This window comes from Penicillium concentricum, assembly GCF_028827145.1.
Source record: "Penicillium concentricum strain IBT 3081 chromosome Unknown utg000001l_segment0_segment0, whole genome shotgun sequence".
Taxonomy (NCBI): domain Eukaryota; kingdom Fungi; phylum Ascomycota; class Eurotiomycetes; order Eurotiales; family Aspergillaceae; genus Penicillium; species Penicillium concentricum.
The window spans coordinates 4,812,989-4,833,183 of record NW_026622754.1 but is presented as its reverse complement, the minus strand read 5'-3'; the positions used below and the strand labels follow the sequence as shown (position 1 = coordinate 4,833,183).

General features: G+C 48.4%; 8 protein-coding genes across 8 annotated transcripts; 4 read left to right on the top strand and 4 right to left on the bottom strand.

Annotated features, from left to right (window-relative positions):
- Window positions 1-1,360: 1,360 nt before the first annotated feature.
- On the bottom strand, window positions 1,361-2,637 carry N7517_001844 (Transketolase C-terminal/Pyruvate-ferredoxin oxidoreductase domain II; the record flags this gene model as incomplete). Its single annotated transcript, XM_056719574.1, has 3 exons — window positions 1,361-1,398; window positions 1,456-2,021; window positions 2,078-2,637. 3 exons carry the CDS (start codon window positions 2,635-2,637, stop codon window positions 1,361-1,363), a joined length of 1,164 nt encoding a protein of 387 aa, XP_056583709.1.
- A 661-nt stretch (window positions 2,638-3,298) lies between these two features.
- N7517_001843 (argininosuccinate synthase) lies at window positions 3,299-4,963 on the top strand (the record flags this gene model as incomplete). The annotated part of the gene is made up of 8 exons (XM_056719573.1): window positions 3,299-3,313; window positions 3,414-3,456; window positions 3,511-3,552; window positions 3,608-3,628; window positions 3,683-3,879; window positions 3,932-4,500; window positions 4,552-4,627; window positions 4,676-4,963. The coding sequence occupies 8 exons, from the start codon at window positions 3,299-3,301 to the stop codon at window positions 4,961-4,963; spliced, it is 1,251 nt and encodes a 416-aa protein (XP_056583708.1).
- Window positions 4,964-5,346: 383 nt separating this feature from the next.
- On the bottom strand, window positions 5,347-6,972 carry N7517_001842 (putative salicylate hydroxylase; the record flags this gene model as incomplete). Its single annotated transcript, XM_056719572.1, has 5 exons — window positions 5,347-5,761; window positions 5,819-6,557; window positions 6,605-6,662; window positions 6,722-6,842; window positions 6,926-6,972. 5 exons carry the CDS (start codon window positions 6,970-6,972, stop codon window positions 5,347-5,349), a joined length of 1,380 nt encoding a protein of 459 aa, XP_056583707.1.
- Window positions 6,973-9,319: 2,347 nt separating this feature from the next.
- On the bottom strand, window positions 9,320-10,774 carry N7517_001841 (uncharacterized protein; the record flags this gene model as incomplete). Its single annotated transcript, XM_056719571.1, has 2 exons — window positions 9,320-10,663; window positions 10,715-10,774. The coding sequence occupies 2 exons, from the start codon at window positions 10,772-10,774 to the stop codon at window positions 9,320-9,322; spliced, it is 1,404 nt and encodes a 467-aa protein (XP_056583706.1).
- Window positions 10,775-10,981: 207 nt separating this feature from the next.
- Window positions 10,982-11,294, bottom strand: N7517_001840 (uncharacterized protein; the record flags this gene model as incomplete). Its single annotated transcript, XM_056719570.1, has 2 exons — window positions 10,982-11,158; window positions 11,211-11,294. 2 exons carry the CDS (start codon window positions 11,292-11,294, stop codon window positions 10,982-10,984), a joined length of 261 nt encoding a protein of 86 aa, XP_056583705.1.
- Window positions 11,295-12,520: 1,226 nt separating this feature from the next.
- N7517_001839 (glutamine amidotransferase subunit DUG2) lies at window positions 12,521-15,705 on the top strand (the record flags this gene model as incomplete). The annotated part of the gene is made up of 5 exons (XM_056719569.1): window positions 12,521-12,718; window positions 12,796-12,921; window positions 13,158-13,700; window positions 13,759-13,945; window positions 13,997-15,705. The coding sequence occupies 5 exons, from the start codon at window positions 12,521-12,523 to the stop codon at window positions 15,703-15,705; spliced, it is 2,763 nt and encodes a 920-aa protein (XP_056583704.1).
- Window positions 15,706-16,587: 882 nt separating this feature from the next.
- Window positions 16,588-17,856, top strand: N7517_001838 (putative LaeA-like methyltransferase; the record flags this gene model as incomplete). The annotated part of the gene is made up of 4 exons (XM_056719568.1): window positions 16,588-16,646; window positions 16,893-16,994; window positions 17,098-17,363; window positions 17,432-17,856. 4 exons carry the CDS (start codon window positions 16,588-16,590, stop codon window positions 17,854-17,856), a joined length of 852 nt encoding a protein of 283 aa, XP_056583703.1.
- Window positions 17,857-18,235: 379 nt separating this feature from the next.
- Window positions 18,236-20,030, top strand: N7517_001837 (MDR family MFS transporter; the record flags this gene model as incomplete). Its single annotated transcript, XM_056719567.1, has 4 exons — window positions 18,236-18,319; window positions 18,368-18,705; window positions 18,783-19,242; window positions 19,293-20,030. The coding sequence occupies 4 exons, from the start codon at window positions 18,236-18,238 to the stop codon at window positions 20,028-20,030; spliced, it is 1,620 nt and encodes a 539-aa protein (XP_056583702.1).
- Window positions 20,031-20,195: the final 165 nt, after the last annotated feature.

Below are 20,195 nucleotides of genomic sequence, written 5' to 3'. Positions count from 1 at the left end.
GACACAGGTTGGTAGAATGTATCGAGAGCAAGCAGGATCCGAACAATAAGTACGAGACTGATCTCCGCGTTCAATCGCTTTTTTTCGAATCTCACCCACAGCCCATCATCAATGATGCCACGCACAGATTCTAGTGGCAAAGGTAGACGACAACAACAAGGAGGAAACAAGCTTTCATCGGCCAGGGAATTTTGGAGAAGGCGAATGACGCATCTTTGGCAATATGCATGTGAGCAGCTATTTACAATCATGTTGGACTCGGGATGACTGTCCGAACAAGCGACACACTCCCGCAAGACACCAAAAGGAGGCACTGTCACAGTAGCTGTGACACCCCCTTGCTGGCGGGCTTGTATCTGAGCCACTGGGTTAGGAATTAAGCCTTGCGTTGTAGGATGTGGTGCTTGCGTTAGGGGTGCGCAAGCTGCCGGAGCTCCATCTACCTCACGATTGCGGGTATCTCGAAGAATTTCGGCCTGGCTGAAAAGTGATTGTCTCGATATCTGGATCGCTGCTCGACGGTCCTGTTGGGTTCTCCTTCGCACTCGGAGTTCAGCTCGCCATTGGAAAAGAGCACAATTCCGATCATCAATTCGCGCTCTTCTTTGATTTCCATTGCGAGCCGATGACCTCAAAAGCTCTTCAACCTCTTGCAGTGCAGTTTGCAAAACAAGATCCGCTGTGTCAGGGTCCGTTGTGTCGAGATCCATAGTAAAACTGTTTCATCTCAGAAATATAGCGAGAAGACGGCGTTCTTTGCTTTGTAGGTCAAGGACGATGCTCAGTCCAATGTAACAAGGGATTTGCATCCCACGGATTGATGACCAAGGGAAAGGGGATATATAGTTTGAGACAGATGGCGAATAGGCAGTCACACAGCTTGATGCACAAAAGAAATTCAGAACCGAGAGATAGGTTTAAGTAGGCGATTGAGATGAATTGAGAAATGAGACGAAAAAAGGTAGAGAGCTGGAGACTGAAGAAAGGGAAGACAGCTCTCGAGGGATTAAAGGTAAGAAGGGTAAGAAGGGAAAGAAGGGAACAGAAATGGAAGGTACACTTGAACAATTGGGAGAGAGAAATAGTCCAGGTCACGAGAAAAGAGAGGCAAGTTGATACTCAAAGCGATCTCCAGGCCCCTGTGAACGGAAACCCGAATAAAATAGAATTAAACATATTCTAGCAACAGTATGTAAAATTTCGAAAATATTGAGTACACTATTTTGAGTCAACAAAGTTCATGTTGGTATTCTTATGTTGCAATCTTTTGCACTTGGTTACAATCACTGAACTGCAAGTGAATAATGTACTTAGATACAAAATAACTTGCGTATTATTATAATATCCTAGGCATGCCAGTTCAATATTCAAGTGTTTGTTTAATTGCGTCGTAGATTCCTAGAGTAAGACCATCGGTTAGTGATGGGAACAAAGCAAAGGGCACTAGATACTCACTTGCAACATCGGGCAAAATGAATTGCTCATAGCTCAGCCCAGTATGTGTGCTCCACCCAGCAACTCGCTTGACGGGGGCTTCAAGACGTAAGAATGCACTCTCCTGTATCGTGGATGCAACCTCTGCACCCACGCCGTAGTTGATCATACTCTCATGTACGACAATGGCTCGACCAGTCTTCTTGACACTGTTGATGACAGTTTGCCTATCCCAGGGATATATGGTTCGTAGATCAATAAGCTCCACATTGACACCCGGCATGGTCTTCTCAATGGCAGAGATAGCAGAAGAGCACAAGTAAAGAGGCTGTCCATATGAAATGATGGTCAAGTCCTTGCCAGGCTTGATGACCTCCGCTTTACTGAGCGGAATGGTGTAATATTCATTCGGGACATATTCCACGGCTGCACGGTAGAGGATCTTGGGCTCCATAAAGAGCACCGGATCATTGTGCTCGAAGATAGAAGACAGAAGAAGTCCTTTTGCTTGAGCCGGGGATCGTGGCATGACCACTCGCAAGCCGGGAATATGTGCGAAGAGCGACTCTGGGGATTGAGAGTGGTACCTATTCAGTCAATTAGCATACCAATTTGCTTGGCACTCGGATACAACATAACGTACAGAGCACCATGTCCAACCGCACCGCACGGCATGCGGATGACAAGACCCCCAACATTAATGCCTGTCCCGCCCTCTCGATACCGAAACTTGGCCGCCTCATTCACAATCTGATCGAACGCTGGAAATACGTAGTCGGCGAATTGGATCTCAGCTATAGGCTTCATCCCTTCCGCTGCCGCCCCAATTGCAAAACCCGCAATGCCTTGTTCTGTCAAGGGCGTGTTGAAAACTCGATCCGACCCAAATTCTGTTTGAAGATCCATCGAGCATCGGAAAACACCCCCAAAACCAACGTCCTCGCCAAACACGATAGTTCGATCGGATTTGGATAGTGCTGTCCGCATTGCTGAGTTGATCGCTTGGTAGAGGTTGAGTCGTTTACTCGTGGCACCTGCCGGGTACTCTGATGTGCTTGACAGGGAGGCTGCAGTGTGGTGTAAAATTGGAGTGGTTTTGTAGTCAATAGGTAAGTTCAGCTTTGCTGCCGGAGTAGGAGCTCCAGAGTAGAACCGCCGAGGAGCTTGGGCGAGAGACCGCAAAGAATTTCTTGAGGAAGCCATCTCTGGCTAGAATTGTGGGATATGAACAAAATGTAAATACATAGATTTTCTTCTCCGTAGGGATGATTGCCTTATAAATTTACTCCTTGTTCATTGTCCGGGGCATTGCGCGGGGAAATCGCCGCGGATAGCCGAGATAATGCAAATTGCGCAAACCGGCCAAACGAGTCAAACTGGAGCTATGACGAAGTGTGATGGCCCGGGGGCCTGGGCAACACAGCAAGTAAAGGAAATGTTATATAATATGCGCAATAGAATATAGACAATAGAAAATAGGAAATAGAATCATGGAATCATATGCTGATTATGCTCTCTTGTGAACGTCCACGGGTCTCTAATAGACTCGATTTTGTCTCAATATGGTATACTCGTATGTGAATACGTGAAACACACACTCAACCTCTCTACAGGAAAACATAGTAGTCCTTGGATTTGAATATTCATAATGAGTTCCAACATTTTATATGAAAGCCATTGGGCTTATGTATCGGATTTGATTCGGACTTGGAGGGGCAATCTTATCAGGGCTATCACTTTCGGACCCGTGACTTGTTCCCCGGCCCGCACCAAAATTACCTTTTTTTTCCCAATGACTCAACATTCTTTCTCCTTTATACTCCACGTTTTATAAGTCTTTTTGAATCTTATTCAATTCCTCACAATGGCACAGGGAAAGGTATGAACTATTGCTTGCGCCCCCTTCTCACAACCTCAATTCCTAATTACTTATCCCACACCGCCACCCGCTCCGCACTCTTTCTAACTCAATCGCACAGGTTTGCCTCGCCTACTCCGGCGGTCTCGATACCAGCTGCATCTGTACGAATATCACCAGTCAATCGATACATCGCGGATACTAATGCCCAGTTTTAGTGAAGTACCTCATCGAGGAGGGCTATGAGGTCGTCTGTTTCAGTAAGTCGCGATTTAAGCCCATGTCAATCAAGATCAAGTACTAACATGTACATAGTGGCCGATGTTGGCCAGGAAGGTAATTCAATTCCGTCGAAATACAATCCAACACCGGTCTAATAATAATCCCCAGAGGACTTTGAGGCTGCCCGCGAGAAGGCCATGAAGATTGGTGCCCTTAAGTGCGAGATTATTGACATCCGCCGCGAGTTCATCGAGGAGCTTTGCTTCCCCGCCATTGCTTGCAATGCCGTCTACGAGAACGTCTACCTGCTCGGTACCTCCCTGGCTCGTCCCGTTATTGCCCGTGCCCAGATCGAGGTCGCCCAGGTACGCTTTACTTCCTCACCAGCAGAAAGATATCATACTGACCCAAACCTAGCGCGAGGGCTGCTTCGCTGTCTCCCACGGCTGCACCGGTAAGGGTAACGATCAGGTCCGCTTCGAGCTTGCATTCTACGCCCTCCAGCCTGACATCAAGGTCATTGCCCCGTGGCGCGAACCCGTCTTCTACGAGCGCTTCAAGGGCCGTCAGGACCTGCTCGACTACGCCGAGGAGAAGGGTATCCCCGTCACCTCCACTAAGTCTAAGCCCTGGTCTATGGACGAGAACCTTGCCCACTGCTCTTACGAGGCCGGTATCCTGGAGGACCCCGATACCACTCCTCCCGCCGACATGTGGAAGCTCACCCAGGACCCCCTGACCGCCCCCGATCAGCCCGAGGACTTCACTCTCTACTTCGAGAAGGGTGTCCCCGTCAAGCTCGAGTACACTGAGGGTGGCAAGCAGAAGGTTGCTACCGACTCCGTCGAGCTCTTCCTCACCGCTAACACCATTGCCCGCCGTCACGGTGTTGGCCGTATCGATATCGTCGAGAACCGTTTCATCGGTATCAAGTCCCGTGGCTGCTACGAGACCCCCGGTCTCACCTGCCTGCGCTCTGCCCACCTGTGAGTAAATTGTACTCCGAAATTTTGATGACATAACTAACTCGTGTCCAGTGACCTTGAGGGTCTTGTCATGGATCGTGAGGTCCGTGCTCTGCGCGATTCTTTCGTCACCTACAACTACTCCAAGGTAAGCACGATATTCCCGGTATTCGATTATCTAATCTAACATATCCAGCTCCTGTACAACGGCATGTACTTCTCCCCCGAGCGCGAGTTCCTCGAGGTCTCCATCACCGCTTCCCAGAAGTCCGTCAACGGCCAGGTCCGCTGCCGCGCCTACAAGGGCACCGTTTCCATCCTCGGCCGCTCCTCCGAGACCGAGAAGCTCTACGACATGAGCGAGTCCTCCATGGATGAGATTGGTGACTTCTCCCCCGCTGAGACCACTGGCTTCATCAACGTGTCTGCCATCCGTCTCAAGAAGTACGGTCAGATGAAGGCCGCCGCTGGTGAGAGATTGTAATTTATGTCCCCAGAAATATGACATGTCATCTTCAATTTTGAAAGATTGGAATGCCAAATGTTGACCATCCCTGGCTTCCTGGGACCAACATGTCAAGTCTCCTTGTCTAATGTTCCACCGATTTATGATGGATGGTCTTGGGCTTGAATGACTGTATAATGAACTAGAAAAAATATTAGCACTATGGGAATTGGTATTAAAATTGCAATGTCTTGGATGAATTGAACGATCCCATCTTCATTACGTCCACGCACACTCGTACCTTGAAGTAAATGATTTAGATTTCTAAGAATATCTAATCTAATTCTAGTCGATTCTATGTAGACGCTAGATGGCGGCAAAACCAAGATATGAACAGGTGATGCATCTTATCAACAAACACCCTACAGATTCGCAGTAACCTTGAGCGGTCCTTGGTCTTCTGCCGACAAGTTAGCACATGACCACCAGAGACCTAAAGGGAACATACCATTCCAAGTATCCAACGCCGCCTTCTCTGCGTCCCAACCCCAAAGGAACTCTTGTGTCCGACGATCCGACCACTTATCGGGGTTATTTCCGCTGACCGAAGCCTTGAACTGCGCATCTCGGGCAATTTGCTCAGGCCCATCTGGCAAATGTAACGTGATACGATTCTCCGATCCAGACTGCTGCACCGTCTCAGCACGATTCTTCCGGGATCTCTCATAAGCACTCAATGCAGTCGGAATCTGATCGCGTGATGAGATAGCCGACAACACGACGCCGAGCGCAGCCGCATCTTCAACAGCCTGGGCAGCACCCTGGGCAAGGTATGGACTAGATCAGTGAGATTAGTCTTGAAGTCAGACGAACCAAACTTTATGGAGCACATACAGCATGGGGTGACACGCGTCACCGATCAGAGCGACGGATCCCCGGACCCAGGTCTTCAGCGGACGATGCAAACACAACTTCCACTCCAAAACCTCATTATCATCGACCAGATCAATAAGTTTCCGCACTCTGCTATCCCACCCTTCATAGTTGTCAGCCATAGCCTGCTTGGAACCCTGCGTGGTCCAAGACTCATCAACACCATGGCTGTCGGGATGAAGCAGGACGACATTGTACAGCTCATGCTTGCGCACAGGGTAGGCGATAATATGGCGCGAAGGACCCAGCCAACGAGTCGCCAGCGGCTCGTCAATGAGCTTCTTCAATTCAGGATCCTGCTCCATAATGTGTCGGGGTAGCATGATGCGGTAGGCTGCGTCGCCGGTGGGAACTGCCTTAATATTCGAGTCTTCAAGTAGGTGGCTACGGATGGTGGACTTGATGCCATCTGCGCCGATTACCACGTCGCCGCGGACGATTTCGCCGTTGGCGAGAGTAACACTGGCTGGGCTGAACTGCACGTCTGTGACAAATGAGTTCTCGCGGAGCTCAACGTTGGGAAGGGCGATGGCCCTTTCGATGATAGCGTTGTGCAGGTCTGCGCGGTGAATAACGACTTGCTGGCCGAAGGTCTTGTTCACCGGCATTGTGGCGAGGAGGTTCCCGTTGTCCCATCGTCGGACTTGAATGTGCTCGAGAGCTACGTCTTGGGCGTGAATTAGGTCCGAGACACCCCACCCTGATACCGGTTAGAATTGTTGTTTTCGTCGTGAAATTCATACTTACGCTCGAATAAACGCATCATGTTTGGGGACACTTGAATACCAGCTCCCACTTCCATGATCTATCATGAGTGGTTAGCCTTTTGAGATACTATCACTTTCGATCTTCAATGCCACATACCTTGGGTGCAGCTTCAAGGACAGTGACACGGTGCCCTCGCAGACCTAATGTGAGGGCTGCCGCCATACCGCCGATGCCTGGTTCAATTGTTGTCAATACCATTCTCTCGAGCCAATTCAGCCTTTTCGTTCAGAAACCACATACCAGCACTACAGAACATCAGTTAACCAACCTCCAATAAACCATGGACAATGGAATACATACCCGACAACAATCACCTCTAGAGGCACATTTGCCATTGGGACCTCCATATTGAAACTTCACACTTTAATCGGGGGGTGTGAGTGATAGAAATAATGACTTCGAAACTAGCTTTTTGGCAGGTAAAGGCAGACCTTGAAGTACTTAAGAAATTACTTATTCAAGGGACTGCCGTTCCACCCGCTCGAGGTTCGGGAAAGAGAAAGATGAAATTGCCTGAAAGCCGAAGAGAAATATGTAATTTCTTATTATTCCTAGCTACCTTAGCGCCTCCACAGCTTACCCACCTCTTATCTACAGATCGGGGGAATTGGTATGGAGAAACATTTATAGCATATGGATATTCCCAAATGGCGGGGAGGTTCCTCCGGCTGTCCTAGCATTGCCTAAATACCGTTAATTGACAGCAGAAAGTCCTTATTGCATATGATATCTTCTTTTACATCATTGTGCAACAATAAGCACATACAACATACGGAGAAATCTTTACGTAGTGAAAGTCGCCTTTTTTGTTCGGGGTTGCCGTTCGGAAACAGGGGCCAATGGGGGAATTGCCACGCTAAACCGGCTGTTTAGGATCCCTTCATCTGCCGACAACGTCAGATCACACATCTCTGGCGGCAACCCCCATGAAACTGGGTTTCGTGACTTCGATCCTTGCGGCTTTTTTAGTTCATGATACATGTTGCATCTTGACACTCTTCACGGCAGATATTTGGATTCGGTATTGCCGATTAGATATTGCTTCTAATTGATCAGTTATCTTGCTGATTTCTTAAGTCTATTATTACACCGTAAAGCTCAGCCGAACCATCCGGGATCCAATCGTCGGTCCGGGAGAATGCTCACTCCACGCTGTGGGAGTAAATTGTAAATGCTGTCTGTGTACGCGCATTCTTTGGTGGTGATTTGTTAGCAAAATTGCTAGAACCACACTTTTGAGAGGCCAGACAGCTATATCTCTTTAAATTTACCTTAACGGAGTTACTCCGTAGATCGAGGTCTATTTCTAGAGCTCTAGAATATGCATACAATATAGAGTGCTACGCCCCTAACCTTGTGTACATGCAAGTATCCACCAAGGGACTTTTATATTAAGGCTGATGATCGGCTTTCTTTGGACACCTTATTTGCCGGGACTATGGTCTGACTTGAATGGGTAACTATGAGCTTGAAAAAAATAGCTACTTGCCTTAGTGTTGCAATTTCCTCGGCATTGTTGCCCCCTGTACATCGGGGGCTAGACCTCACCAACCGCCAATATGACACATGCCCCATTTCGCTCTGAAGAACCCGAATTCGTGGCCGTATCACAGCCAAACCCAAACATACCATTCCCCGTCTCAATCACGCCAACTCTTGAGCTGCGAGTGATAATCTAACACTTAATCGGAGTGCGCCCATATGTCTCATTGGGACCATTGCTGACATGAATGGGATAGGTCCCAAAGTCGGTTCACCGAAAACGAATTATCAGCAAAGAAAACTGTTGACCATACAACATCCTTGAATGTGTCTAAGACACTTGCCTTGGATCAAGGGCCTGTATACTTGAAGAATTTTGTCATGAGAAGCCCAAGGCTAAGATAGCCAGACATCAAAGAAGCAAAAGCTAAAGTAGAGCTAGAACTATGAAATCTAGTCCATATATATATTCTTATCTATATACTAATATCTCCTCGGCTATGCATACACCCACGTTGATAGAGGTGGTACATCCTCCCTCTATTCCATATATAAACGACCTCTCTAACATTCACAGAGCTATATGCTGATCGTTAGCCTACTCGGGACTATACTACGACACTATATTATGTGCGTGCTCAGGTGGTTGGTCGTACGAGTCTACTTCTATATTCCTATTCAACATGCAGAGGCTTGATCCATAGTCGTAATCTTATAGTCAAAAATCGACGACATTAATTATTTACACCAGTTGACCATTTATTCATGGTAAGGCAAGGAGAGATAGTTATGGCTCTTGTTGCAATAAGCTCATTACAATTGAGGTAGATATCGATAACGAAGTAAACTTAGCACAATATGTATGACAGAAGATCTCTGTTCTTGAGATATGCAATTTATCTAATGTTTCCTAGTTGGGTGAGTATATAATACAGCAGATGCCGCCAATGAACGCCAAAATATGCTTGCGTGAAGGAATTGCATTGCTGAAAATAGCCAGAGAAAGAAGAAAGAAAATGAGGCCGTAACCATGTCCACAAGCAAAAGAGAACGTGAGAAAGTGACACATAAGTCATGGGTCGTCGTAGGAAGCGTTGGGTGGATTGAAGTGGCTGCATGGACCGTATGAAATACATGTCCACCCATTAATGATATCAGGGAGGATATATGTATGTACAAGTAATGATTCTGTCGGTGGCGAGAGTTGGAGGATCAGGAGGAAGAGGTGAACATAAGTCGCAGCCGGCTGGGACCTTTCTTTTTCTCCTTGGGCCGTTTCTCGGTTTCGGCGACATAGGTGCCATGTTTAGATGGGGTGCGACTGGGGGCATAACTGGGAGCTCGACTATGAGCTTTGCTTGGTGCTCTGCTAGGCGCTTTGCTGGGGGCCTGCGATGGCGCCTTGGACCTGGATGAACTTCGTCCGAAGAATCCACTCGGTGCCTCCGAAGGAGCTCTTGATCTCCGTTCGTGTCGCTCTGACGGTGCATGTGTCGGGGCCCGGGTGCTGCGTGAACGGCGGGAGCGTCGGGACGAAGCGACCGAGGCGTCTTCCTCGAATTTGAAACGAGGGTCCCGTCGCGCGCGTGCAGTGGTAACATCGATGCCCGACATGGCCGCTGCGGTAGGTGTGATGAATTCGCCATCAACAGATGTTCCAACGCTGTGGGCTTGTTGGTCAGCGACGCCACGTCTCCACATCTCAACTGAACTGAGATCGTCTGTGTTGAACTCCATCATTTCTTCCATTTCCATTTCGGTTTCAGCGGGCTTTCCTTCTTCCCCAATGGCGCCGGCTTTGATTCTTTGGATGATCTTGTATCCTCCAAACATGACCACCGTCACGCCTAGACCGACACCGGCGGCGATGAGAAATTGAGGGCTGGAAAGAAGAGCGAAGACGGCTGGCGAGGCTGACTTGAGCGCGGTTAATGCTGCGGGCGCCATCTTGCGCCCCAGGTTACTGATCTCCGCTAGAGTTAAGGCGACGGCGGCCATGGCATCTGGGTTCTTCTGGAGGTGGGCGATAGTCGCGGTAGCACCATGTTGCACACAGTGTGCTTCTTCGAGAAGCCACTGTGCCCGGTTGACAAGACCATCAAGCTGTTGTTGATCGTTTTGGGGCTCTGGGGGGTTGTATCGAGATAAGGCTGCATGAGAGGCGTCCCCATATGCAAGATCCATGTCGATATGCGCATCAGATCTTGATCGAGCCGTTGATGGGCGAGGGGCGTCTCGGACCGCCACATCGTGATGGGTATGACGGCGGGCGATTGTTTGCGGGGGCTCGTAATGAGAGTCTCGCCGCGATACAAATGTTTGTCCATCATCGTAGTGGGATGAAGCACGATGACTGCGGCCGCTGTGATGTCTTGACCTGGTCCCATGACTTCGTCGAGATGGGGCTACCGATGGTGAGTCATCGATCTGATAGTTGGCGAGTCCTTGGAGTGCTTGTTGCTCAGCAATTTTTGCATTGCGTTCTGATTGGAAGGCCGACTTGCGCTCACGATAGGCATTTTTGGCATGGCTGAAAACACCGAATAGTTGCTTACTCTAATACTGGTCAGAATGCGGGGTTGGCTTTCCACTGGAAATCAAACTTACCGTGCTGACAACTTTGCCGGACTTGTCAATCACAGCGATCGTTTGACCAAAAGGCGCCATAGCAGATAGTAAGTCGTTGCGACGACCTTACCGATAATCAGTCATCAAATGGTCGAGATCGACGGTCGACAAGGAAGCGGTGTAGGGGTAGAAAAAAATTTGTTTTAAAAGAAATTTCCGGGGTATAGATCACAAGTGAAGTATGGAAGAACTAGGGGTATAAAAGAATAAGCAAGGCACAGCCTTGGAGAGTTCTCGTGACAGTTATTAAGGCAGTTGGGTTGTTAACCTCAGGCCTTGATCAGCGCAAAGGTCCGATCGGAGGTATCCCAACGAGGTTTTAAGACGTGAGAGAAGTGATGCGGACAGTATGGAGCAGGGAGGCTGGGGATCAAGCGCATCCACGTTGGGCAGAGCAACGAACAGCGGGCCAGGCTGCAGGAGCTATAGGGCAGAATGGTTGGGTGCCACTTTTGGAGGCAGACACGTATCAGACGCTCGGTAGGCTCAATGAGCTCATATCACATATCACACTCGAAAGCTGTTGGGCGCCAAAGCGATCCTTGCGGTATAGCTGCATGTGCCGGGACCCGGAAGAGAATTTCCAGGGAAATCATGATCACATTATTATATTTAGATGCGAGGGAAAAAAAGGAAAAGAGATAATCCCGACTTTTTGACATAGTGTGCTTTGACATTTCGATCAGCTGTTAAACGGAGTACTCCGTATGGAAGAAGTGCAAAGAGCGGTGACATTTGACATTTCATTGGCTGACGGGGTCACCGCCACTGTGGCTGGTGCCATACAGAGTCAGCCATCTCAGCCATCTGTGGCGGTGCTGAGGCTTTAACATGTGAGCATGGCTTGACAGTTTCGGAGACTTATTTCTTTTTTTCTCCAGGGATATACATTGTGTATCTACTTATTGGAGGTGTACTCCCAAAAATGAGGATTTAAAGAACAGAATAGCGCCATTGCTGTTGTATCACTTGATTCCGAGTTTTTCAAGGGTGTAAGATGCCCCTAGACACATTGATCACAGATGGCCACCTGCAGGCCAATTTTTTTGGTCCAAAACTGAAGGATGAAAGCCATCAGGGGTTGTACCCAGTAGGTCTCGGGCAGAGTCTAGTCCTACCTACATGTATCTTTCTCCCTTATCAATAATAAAGAGTGTGTAAGATTTCAAGATTGGAGTGCAGATCAACATCGGTGTGCACTTCATTGTCTTTTCCATATTGGATCGTTTTCATTGATACTCCAAACTCAACTTGAATCTATCCTGGATCTATTCTTAACCTACCCTATATCCATATATTATGGTCAGCCGTCGCCCCAGTACCCCCTTAGCACGGCTATTGTGGGAGCCAAGGTGCGTTTCATAGTTATGTATTCCAAGAATCTTTCGGCCTCAATGAATGAACATGCGACCGTGACATAGACAAGCCAAACCAAATTAATTTGAGAACTAATTGTTTTTCTGTATAGAAGGACTTGTTGCTGGAATCAAAGGGATGCTAGGGATGGTGAGTCAAATATTTTATCGATGGTGCAATATCTTGTTATTGTTTTTATTGCTTTTTTTTCCCCCGTGCCGCCTCGATGATTCATATTCCTTCATATTCCTTCACTTTGTTTTAAAACCATTGAAATTCTTCAACCTCAAAAAAATCAGAATGGAGTGAATTCGGGCGATTTCCAGTGTTCTGTTTGGTTGATTTGAAGCGGAGAGCATCCGAGAACACCAACATCACTTCACTCTCCACTACAAACTATTGCAAACCATTGAGCAGATTAGACTGATCATGGATTTAGTTGAATCAGAGAGTACCTCTGAGGAGGACCAGAAAACCTGGGAATTTGATTCTCATACTCAAGATGCCAGTGCTCTTCCAAATAGTGACTGCGGCATCGGCCACCGCGTGCTCGCCAGTCGCTCCGTTCTCGCTCTAGCCGTTGATGAACAGTGCGTTTTTGCTGGTCTGCAAGGAGGAGATATTGTTGTAAGTTAGCTTGGATTCTTTCAAAATGTCTACAGGGTTCTTCTACTGCCAAGGCTCGAGACTAACCATTTCATCAGGCGTGGTCCCTTGAAACCTATGATCTCGTGGTATCCGTCCACGCACACAAAGAGAGTGTGCTAGGCCTATATCTCTCTGAAGATGGAAATTTACTATTTTCAAGCGGAGGCGACTCTGTAGTCAATGTGAGTCATAGAAATGAAGAGCATCACGAAACTGGGATTAATGAAGCGGACAGGTGTGGTCCACGCGAACTTTTGAACGTCTCTACTCAATTTATTCACACCACGATGTGGGCGATATATTTACAGTAGTCTATTCATCGCATAACCAAACTATTTACTGTGGTGCGCAGAATACAAGTATACAGGTACTTGATCCATGTTTGCGCCCCTATTTAGCGACATTCTAACTCGAACAGTGGTGTGATCTCTCCGAGGAAGGGTCAACATTGAACCAAGCATCGTCCGCACATCCATCTAAGCGGACGCATCGCTTCTTTGATTCCCGGGGGCCGGACGGTACTCGCGCTCCAGGATCATCAGATGGTGCCCTCTCCGACGGTGGTCGTGTGTTGAGCTTCAAGCGCGATCATCATAAGCTCTTCGCGCATCATGGCTACGTCTACTCCATGCTTCTAGTCAAAGGCTTAGTCGAGACCGCTCCTTCCGAGGAGGTCCTTTTGACTGGTGCGGGCGATGGTGTGGTGAAGTTGTGGCGTCTGGGTCAGGATCCTGGCGCGGCTCCATCCCAGATTGCCAAGCTACAGAATGGAGATCCTGTGCTCACTGTTGCCGTTGAGGGATCGCTACTCTACTGTGGTCTGGCTGGCGGCGCCCTTAACATTTGGAATTTGGACTCTCAACAGCTCGTTAAGCGGATCACTAGGCATACCGGGGATCTGTGGGCTGTACACGTCATCCAGGGTGTCGCTATCTGTGGTGACTCCAGTGGAACGGTGAAGGTATGCTCTGATCTAGATTTTTGTCGCTTTCGAATCGGCTTCCGCTGACCACTGGTAGAAATTCAACTCCCGGTTCGAAGAGGTCGGTGGCTGGATTGCTCATGAGGGCACCATGCTCGCCTCAGCTGCCGGACGGTTCAAGGATCGCCAAATCTACGCCACTGGTGGAAATGACAACTCGGTAGGAATCTGGGATTTAACTGAATTCTTCATGACCCAGGAAGAGCTGCCTCCGATCAGCAACGGTACGTCCCATACACGCTATTCGTGTCGAAAACTCGCTAAATTTTACACAGACGAAATGGTCAACAGTCTTGCAAAGTTCGTCTCTTTCAAGACTATTTCCGCAAGTCCCAAATTCGCTGGCGAATGCAACCAGGGTGCTGCTTTCCTTCGGCGGCACTGCAACTATCTCGGTGCTAAGACCAAGCTTTTGACTACTGGCCAGGACACCAATCCCATTGTTTTTGCTAGATTTAACGCTACCTCACCTGACAAGGTGGACAAGACTATCCTCTTCTATGGCCACTATGATGTTGTGGGTGCAGAGACGAACCGACCCAAGTGGAGGACAGATCCCTATCAGCTTACTTCCATTAACGGGTTTTTGTATGGCCGTGGTGTCTCTGATAACAAGGGACCCATTCTGGCATCATTGTATGCCGCAGCTGATCTCGCCCGGACGAAGACCTTGCGGTGCAACGTCATTTTCCTCATCGAGGGCGAGGAAGAGTCCGGGTCTCAAGGTTTCCACGAAACGGTTCGCGAGCACAAGGCCCAGATAGGACCCGTGGACTGGGTTCTACTAGCCAACAGTTACTGGCTTGACGACTATAACCCGTGTTTAACTTATGGACTACGTGGTGTCGTGCACGCCAACTTGGTCGTCACAAGCGACCATCCTGATCTTCACAGTGGTATCGACGGCAGTACATTGCTGGATGAGCCAGTCAAAGATATTGCCATGCTTCTGTCCACAATCGTGGGACGTAAAGGCAAAATCAATCTCCCCGGCTTCCACGATGCTGTTAGACCTCTCACGGACGCCGAACAGAAGCGGTTCGAGGCCATTGCCGATGTACTACTTCTGCAGCACCCAGAGATCCCCGACAGCCAGGCGCTGATCAAGTCGCTGATGCATCGCTGGCGGGAACCCGCTTTGACCGTCCACTCGGTCGAAGTTCCTGGAACCAAAAGCGCAACGACCATCGCGCGCCGAGCCAAAGCAACCCTATCGATCCGTATCGTACCGGATCAGCACGCCGACGAAGTCGCAGCCAACCTCACCGCTTATGCGCAAGAGCAATTCGCGCTTCTCGACTCACAAAACGACCTCACAGTCGAAATCACCGGCAAATCCGACGCCTGGCTCGGAGACCCAGATAACGAAATCTTCGCTACGCTGTCAGAGGCGATCACCGCAGCGTGGACCCCAGCGCAAGAGGACCCGAAACGCCAATATCCGCCTATCCCGCAACCCACAAACACTCGCCCAGCGACCAAGCCCAAGCCCAGCGCAGGCCCAATCCCCGAACTCCGCCGCAAAGACTCCGACGACAGTCTGGCCTCACATGTTGAGCGGGTAATCACATCGACAACGACCTCATCGGCAGGCAAGGAAGCCGCACGCAAACGGTCTTCGCAAACAGCCGCCACAGTGCCAACGTCTTCCACCCTCACACAAGCCACACCGACGTCGACGGAGGAGTCAGTCGCATTGCCAATCCGGACCAAGACTGATCTGGATGTCAGCTCCCCCACGACCAATGGGCCAGCTGTTGTGTCTGGTGTAGCTAAAGTGAAACCAATGTTCATTCGTGAGGGCGGATCCATCCCGACGATCCGGTTCTTGGAAAAGGAGTTTTCGGCCCCGGCAGCTAACTTGCCTTGTGGACAGGCGAGTGACAACGCTCACTTGGATAACGAGCGCATGCGGGTGGAGAATTTGTATAAGAGCCGGGAGATTTTCCGGTATGTGTTTGCTAATTTGGTGGATAAGTCTTGAGCGCCTTATCTCTCTTTTTTTTGGGTCTCATTTTGTAAAAATATAACTCTGGCTTGCATTTGATGTGTCTCTTTTCCGGGGCTTCCTCTATATTGATAGTCCGTAGATTTAATCGGCTATAGTCTCCTAATTGACGTTTAACGCCATAAAGGGAAAGACAACCCCGAAGCGGATCATCCTACAACGTTTCCCCCTCCGCCACTCCATACTGTCATGCCCCAATCCGTGCCCCTGCATGGAGATCGTCTAGCCCTAGAAGCCGTTAAGCTGTATAGAGTTCATTCCCACTTCCCATGTACGACGTCGCCTAGGCACTGCTGTATTTCCAATTCGTAATTCCACTATCCGTGTCTCGTAGAAATCCCGCATCTCCACAGGAAGCTTCATGCTGTTTGGACATTTGTTGATTCTGGGTTTGATAGTACGGCAAGGGTTTACCCTGGAAGAAAGTCGGTTCTAGGCCGAATGGGGGCTTCCACGCATGATGCCGGCTTTGTTCAAGAAGGCACTAGTTAGAGCCCCAATCACCTGGTCCAATCCAGCCTTAGATCTAAAAAGAGGATCAGATGGATCAATTTTGTGCTCGATCGTGGCTAGATTTGGCTGTTATGGTTATTCTTGGCATAGGGATCGGGACTAGATGATTTTTTTTTTTTGTGTGCTGGCATGGAGATTACGGAGGCGATTTGATATATTTGATATATTTGATATATTTGATATTTGATATTTGATATTTAGAGCAAGTAAGAAACCTTTGAATATAAGAAGGTATTGACCCAGACCCATTTGTGTTTCCACTTTACCTTATATCCCGAAATGAATTGTCCCCCGTTTCAGAAACTTCTTTCCAGTTTGTCCAGCCTTTTTCAGATTCTAGTCAATATGGGGAGTATCCCTGATCAAATTTATCTGCTGGATCGAGATGAGGCCGAGACTAAACGGTATGTGTTTAATTGCAGTTCTTTTTGCTCTCTTGCATGAGAAAATCATTTCCCTGTCACATCAAAGCTTTAATATCTTAAATATTTCAATGAAATATCAAGATATTCAAGAATTCAAGATGTCTAATATCCCCAGATATCCCCAGATATCCCCATAACCCCAGATCTTCCCTGTCTGCAACCTTACCCTTGCAGAACCCGACAGTTCGGTAGCCCCATTTTCGGGTTTTGCTAATTATTTGATAGCCTCAATAACCAGCATCGCTTTCTCGTTGATCTATCCAACCTCATTCACCCATCTATTCCAAGAGATATAACATCTGTCGCCGATTTAGGCACTGGCACAGGGTACGTTTTTTTTTCTGGCAATTTTTGAAAAAAAAAAAAAAAAAAAAAAAAAAAAAAGATTGAGTCAAAAGTCCACTGTTACACAGAAGCTAATCCACCACAGCATCTGGCTTGAAGATGTCGCCGACCTGCTTCCCAACAAATCAGTCTACCTCCACGGCTTTGACATCTCATCCGCACAATACCCACGAGGCCACGAGATCCTACGACCTGGCCAAACTCCAATCCCACTAAGCGTCCACGACGCACTTCATCCATTCCCAGCAGAGCACTGTGGTCGATATGACCTCGTGCACATCCGACTCCTAACAGCAGGTCTAAAGCAAGGCGATTACGCACGAGTCCTTGCCAATGCGCGAGCATTACTAAGTATGTCCCTTATCAAAACAATATCTACAACATACTCTAAACATTAAACTCCCAACTAACAACCGCAGAACCGAACGGCTGGATCCAATGGGAAGAAGTTGACCACACGGCCTTCTGCACAGATGCAGTCCCAGAGCCATCAGCGATAACCCGGCTGCGGGAATCCGTGATCGAAGCGATGCTGAAACTAGGTCTATGGCCATTCGCTCCAAAGCGTGTGTACGAAGAGATCTCAGCGAACGGGTTCACCGACGTTGTCCGTGAGATTTACACTACTGAGGGGAGGGAGCATATGCGGCCTATCGCACAGAAATGGGTCGCTGGTGTGATGCGTGCACTGGTGCCACCTTCAATGGTTGTTACTGGTCAGGCTGAGGATGCCGACCAGGCACGTGTGATTGTTGAAGGGCTGGTGCGCGAGTTTGAGGCTCATTGTGAGTCTGCGACGGCGCTAGTTAACTTTGGGGTTACGGTTGGTCGGAGGGTGGATTAATATTTTGGTTCAGATTGGATTAGGGGTGTTTATTGGTTCTTCTTTTCACTGGGAGGTTCTTTTGAGAAAGAAATATCGCTTTTGCTGGTATTGAAGCACATACATGAAATGAACTATGTAGGTACAGCTGTCACAAATGAACGTTTGTACTGTAAACAACATTGATGGTCTGTAAGAATTGGCCTTGAAGGAATCATTCACTAATACTACGCCCTCGTTCAATACAAGTATCGTCTATATAAATCATAAACATCAGTGTTCATTCCCTACTATTGGTATGAACCGTAGATGAGCCCCAATTGCCCCACAAAACGGATCCGGGGAGGAAAATATTTTCAAGCCTTCACATCCAAAAAATTAAAATCCTCAAACTCCAGCAATGGTAGCATCGATGGAAGTCCAGGAAGCTCCGCCCAAAGGGCGAAGCAAAATCCAAATTACCGCAATTATGGTAGCGCTTGCAGTAAGACGCCAAATGAAAACCGCATATTCACCTACTAAATTCCACTAGTTAGCAATGTTTATCGCTGCGCTGGATCAAACGATCATGGCAACAGCGATCCCAACAATCGCCGCCTACTTCCACTCTTCTGCTGGGTATACGTGGATTGGTGGAGCGTACCTGCTCAGCTCCGCCGCCAGCGCATGCATCTGGGCCAAGCTTTCTGATATTTGGGGCCGGAAGCCTATCTTGCTCTTGGCTGTCGCATGGTTTTTCCTCAGCTCGATTCTTTGCGCTGCTGCTACTAGTATGGAGATGTTGATTGCGGGTCGAGCACTGCAGGGTGTTGCTGGTGGTGGTTTGCTCCAGCTGGTTACGATTATTATTTCTGATTTGTTCAGTGTCAGGTAAAAAACCTTGATTATCATGGCTACTTTTAGCTGTCTACGTTTGACATAGAGACTTTTACTGATTGTTGTAACAGACATCGCAGTCTATATCTCGGCCTGATGGAGGTCATGTGGGCCTTTGCTGGTGGTGTTGGACCGTTGCTCGGCGGTGCATTCAGCCAGTATGTCACTTGGAGATGGACTTACTGGATCAATCTTCCCATCTCTGGGGTGACATTTGTGCTCCTATTCTTTTTCTTGGATGTGCACAATCCCCAGACAAAGATCATGGATGGCGTCCGCGCCATCGACTGGTTCGGCAGTATCTCTGTTCTGGGCCTTACTCTCATGCTTCTATTGGGACTGGACTTTGGCGGCGAGACATTTGCCTGGAGCTCACCCCAGGTGATCTGCCTCATTGTCTTTGGATCTCTATGTTCCTTGCTGTTCGTCTACAGCGAGAAGAAACTAGCAAAGTATCCCTTGATGCCTATGGATATCTTCGCTCGTTCCTCTAACATCGCTACCTTGCTGGTAGCATTTGCGCATGGCTTTGTTAGTATCTATATTTCATGAGTTATTTTTAGCCCCTAACAAATTTCTAGGTCTTCATCGCTGGGGAATACTACATCCCCCTCTACCTACAATCCGTGCACGGCTCCTCGCCAATGGGCTCCGGTGTCCTCATTCTCCCACTTGTTGTGATGGAAGCATGCTCCGGCATGATTGCCGGCGCAATCATCCATCGCACAGGTCGATACCTCGAACTCGTCTGGATCGGCCTGGTACTAATGACCATCGGTAACGGGCTGTACATCAACCTCGGCGTCGGATCATCCGTCGGCGAGATCGTCGGGTACCAGATCATCAGCGGTTTAGGCGCCGGATTCCTCTTCCAAACACCCATCATCGCCATCCAGGCCATGGTCTCACAGGAGGACACTGCCACCGCCACGGCAACCATTGGCTTCATTCGCAACATGGCAACTGCGGCTTCCATTGTGATTGGCGGTGTTGTCTTCCAGAATAGTATGGGCCAAAGGCAGTCCAGCCTGTTGGCTTCCGGTATGTCGGCCAGCATGGCGGCTCAGATGTCTGGGGATTCGGCTGCTGCCAGTATTGAGTCGATTAAATTCATCACCGATCCGGCGCAGTTGCTTGCTGTTCGGGAGGCTTTCGCTTGGAGTTTGAGGAATATGTGGATTCTTTACACATGCATGTCTGCTGTTGGTGTCTTCTTCTCGGCTTTTATTCTCAAGGCTAAGCTGAATAAGGAGCATGTTGAGACTAAGACAGGACTGAATGTTGAGAAGACACCGGTCGTTGAGAATGTTAGCGTATAGATTCTTGACAATATATTTATCTGTTATGCGATGTTATCTATTCTTTATTTCTATAAATTTCATATGAAGCATACAAGAGGATGATTTGATACGTACATAGTCACATTACGGGACGCTAAATTAAGGTTAAAGATGCATAAAAGTATCAGGCGACCCACTGTTACA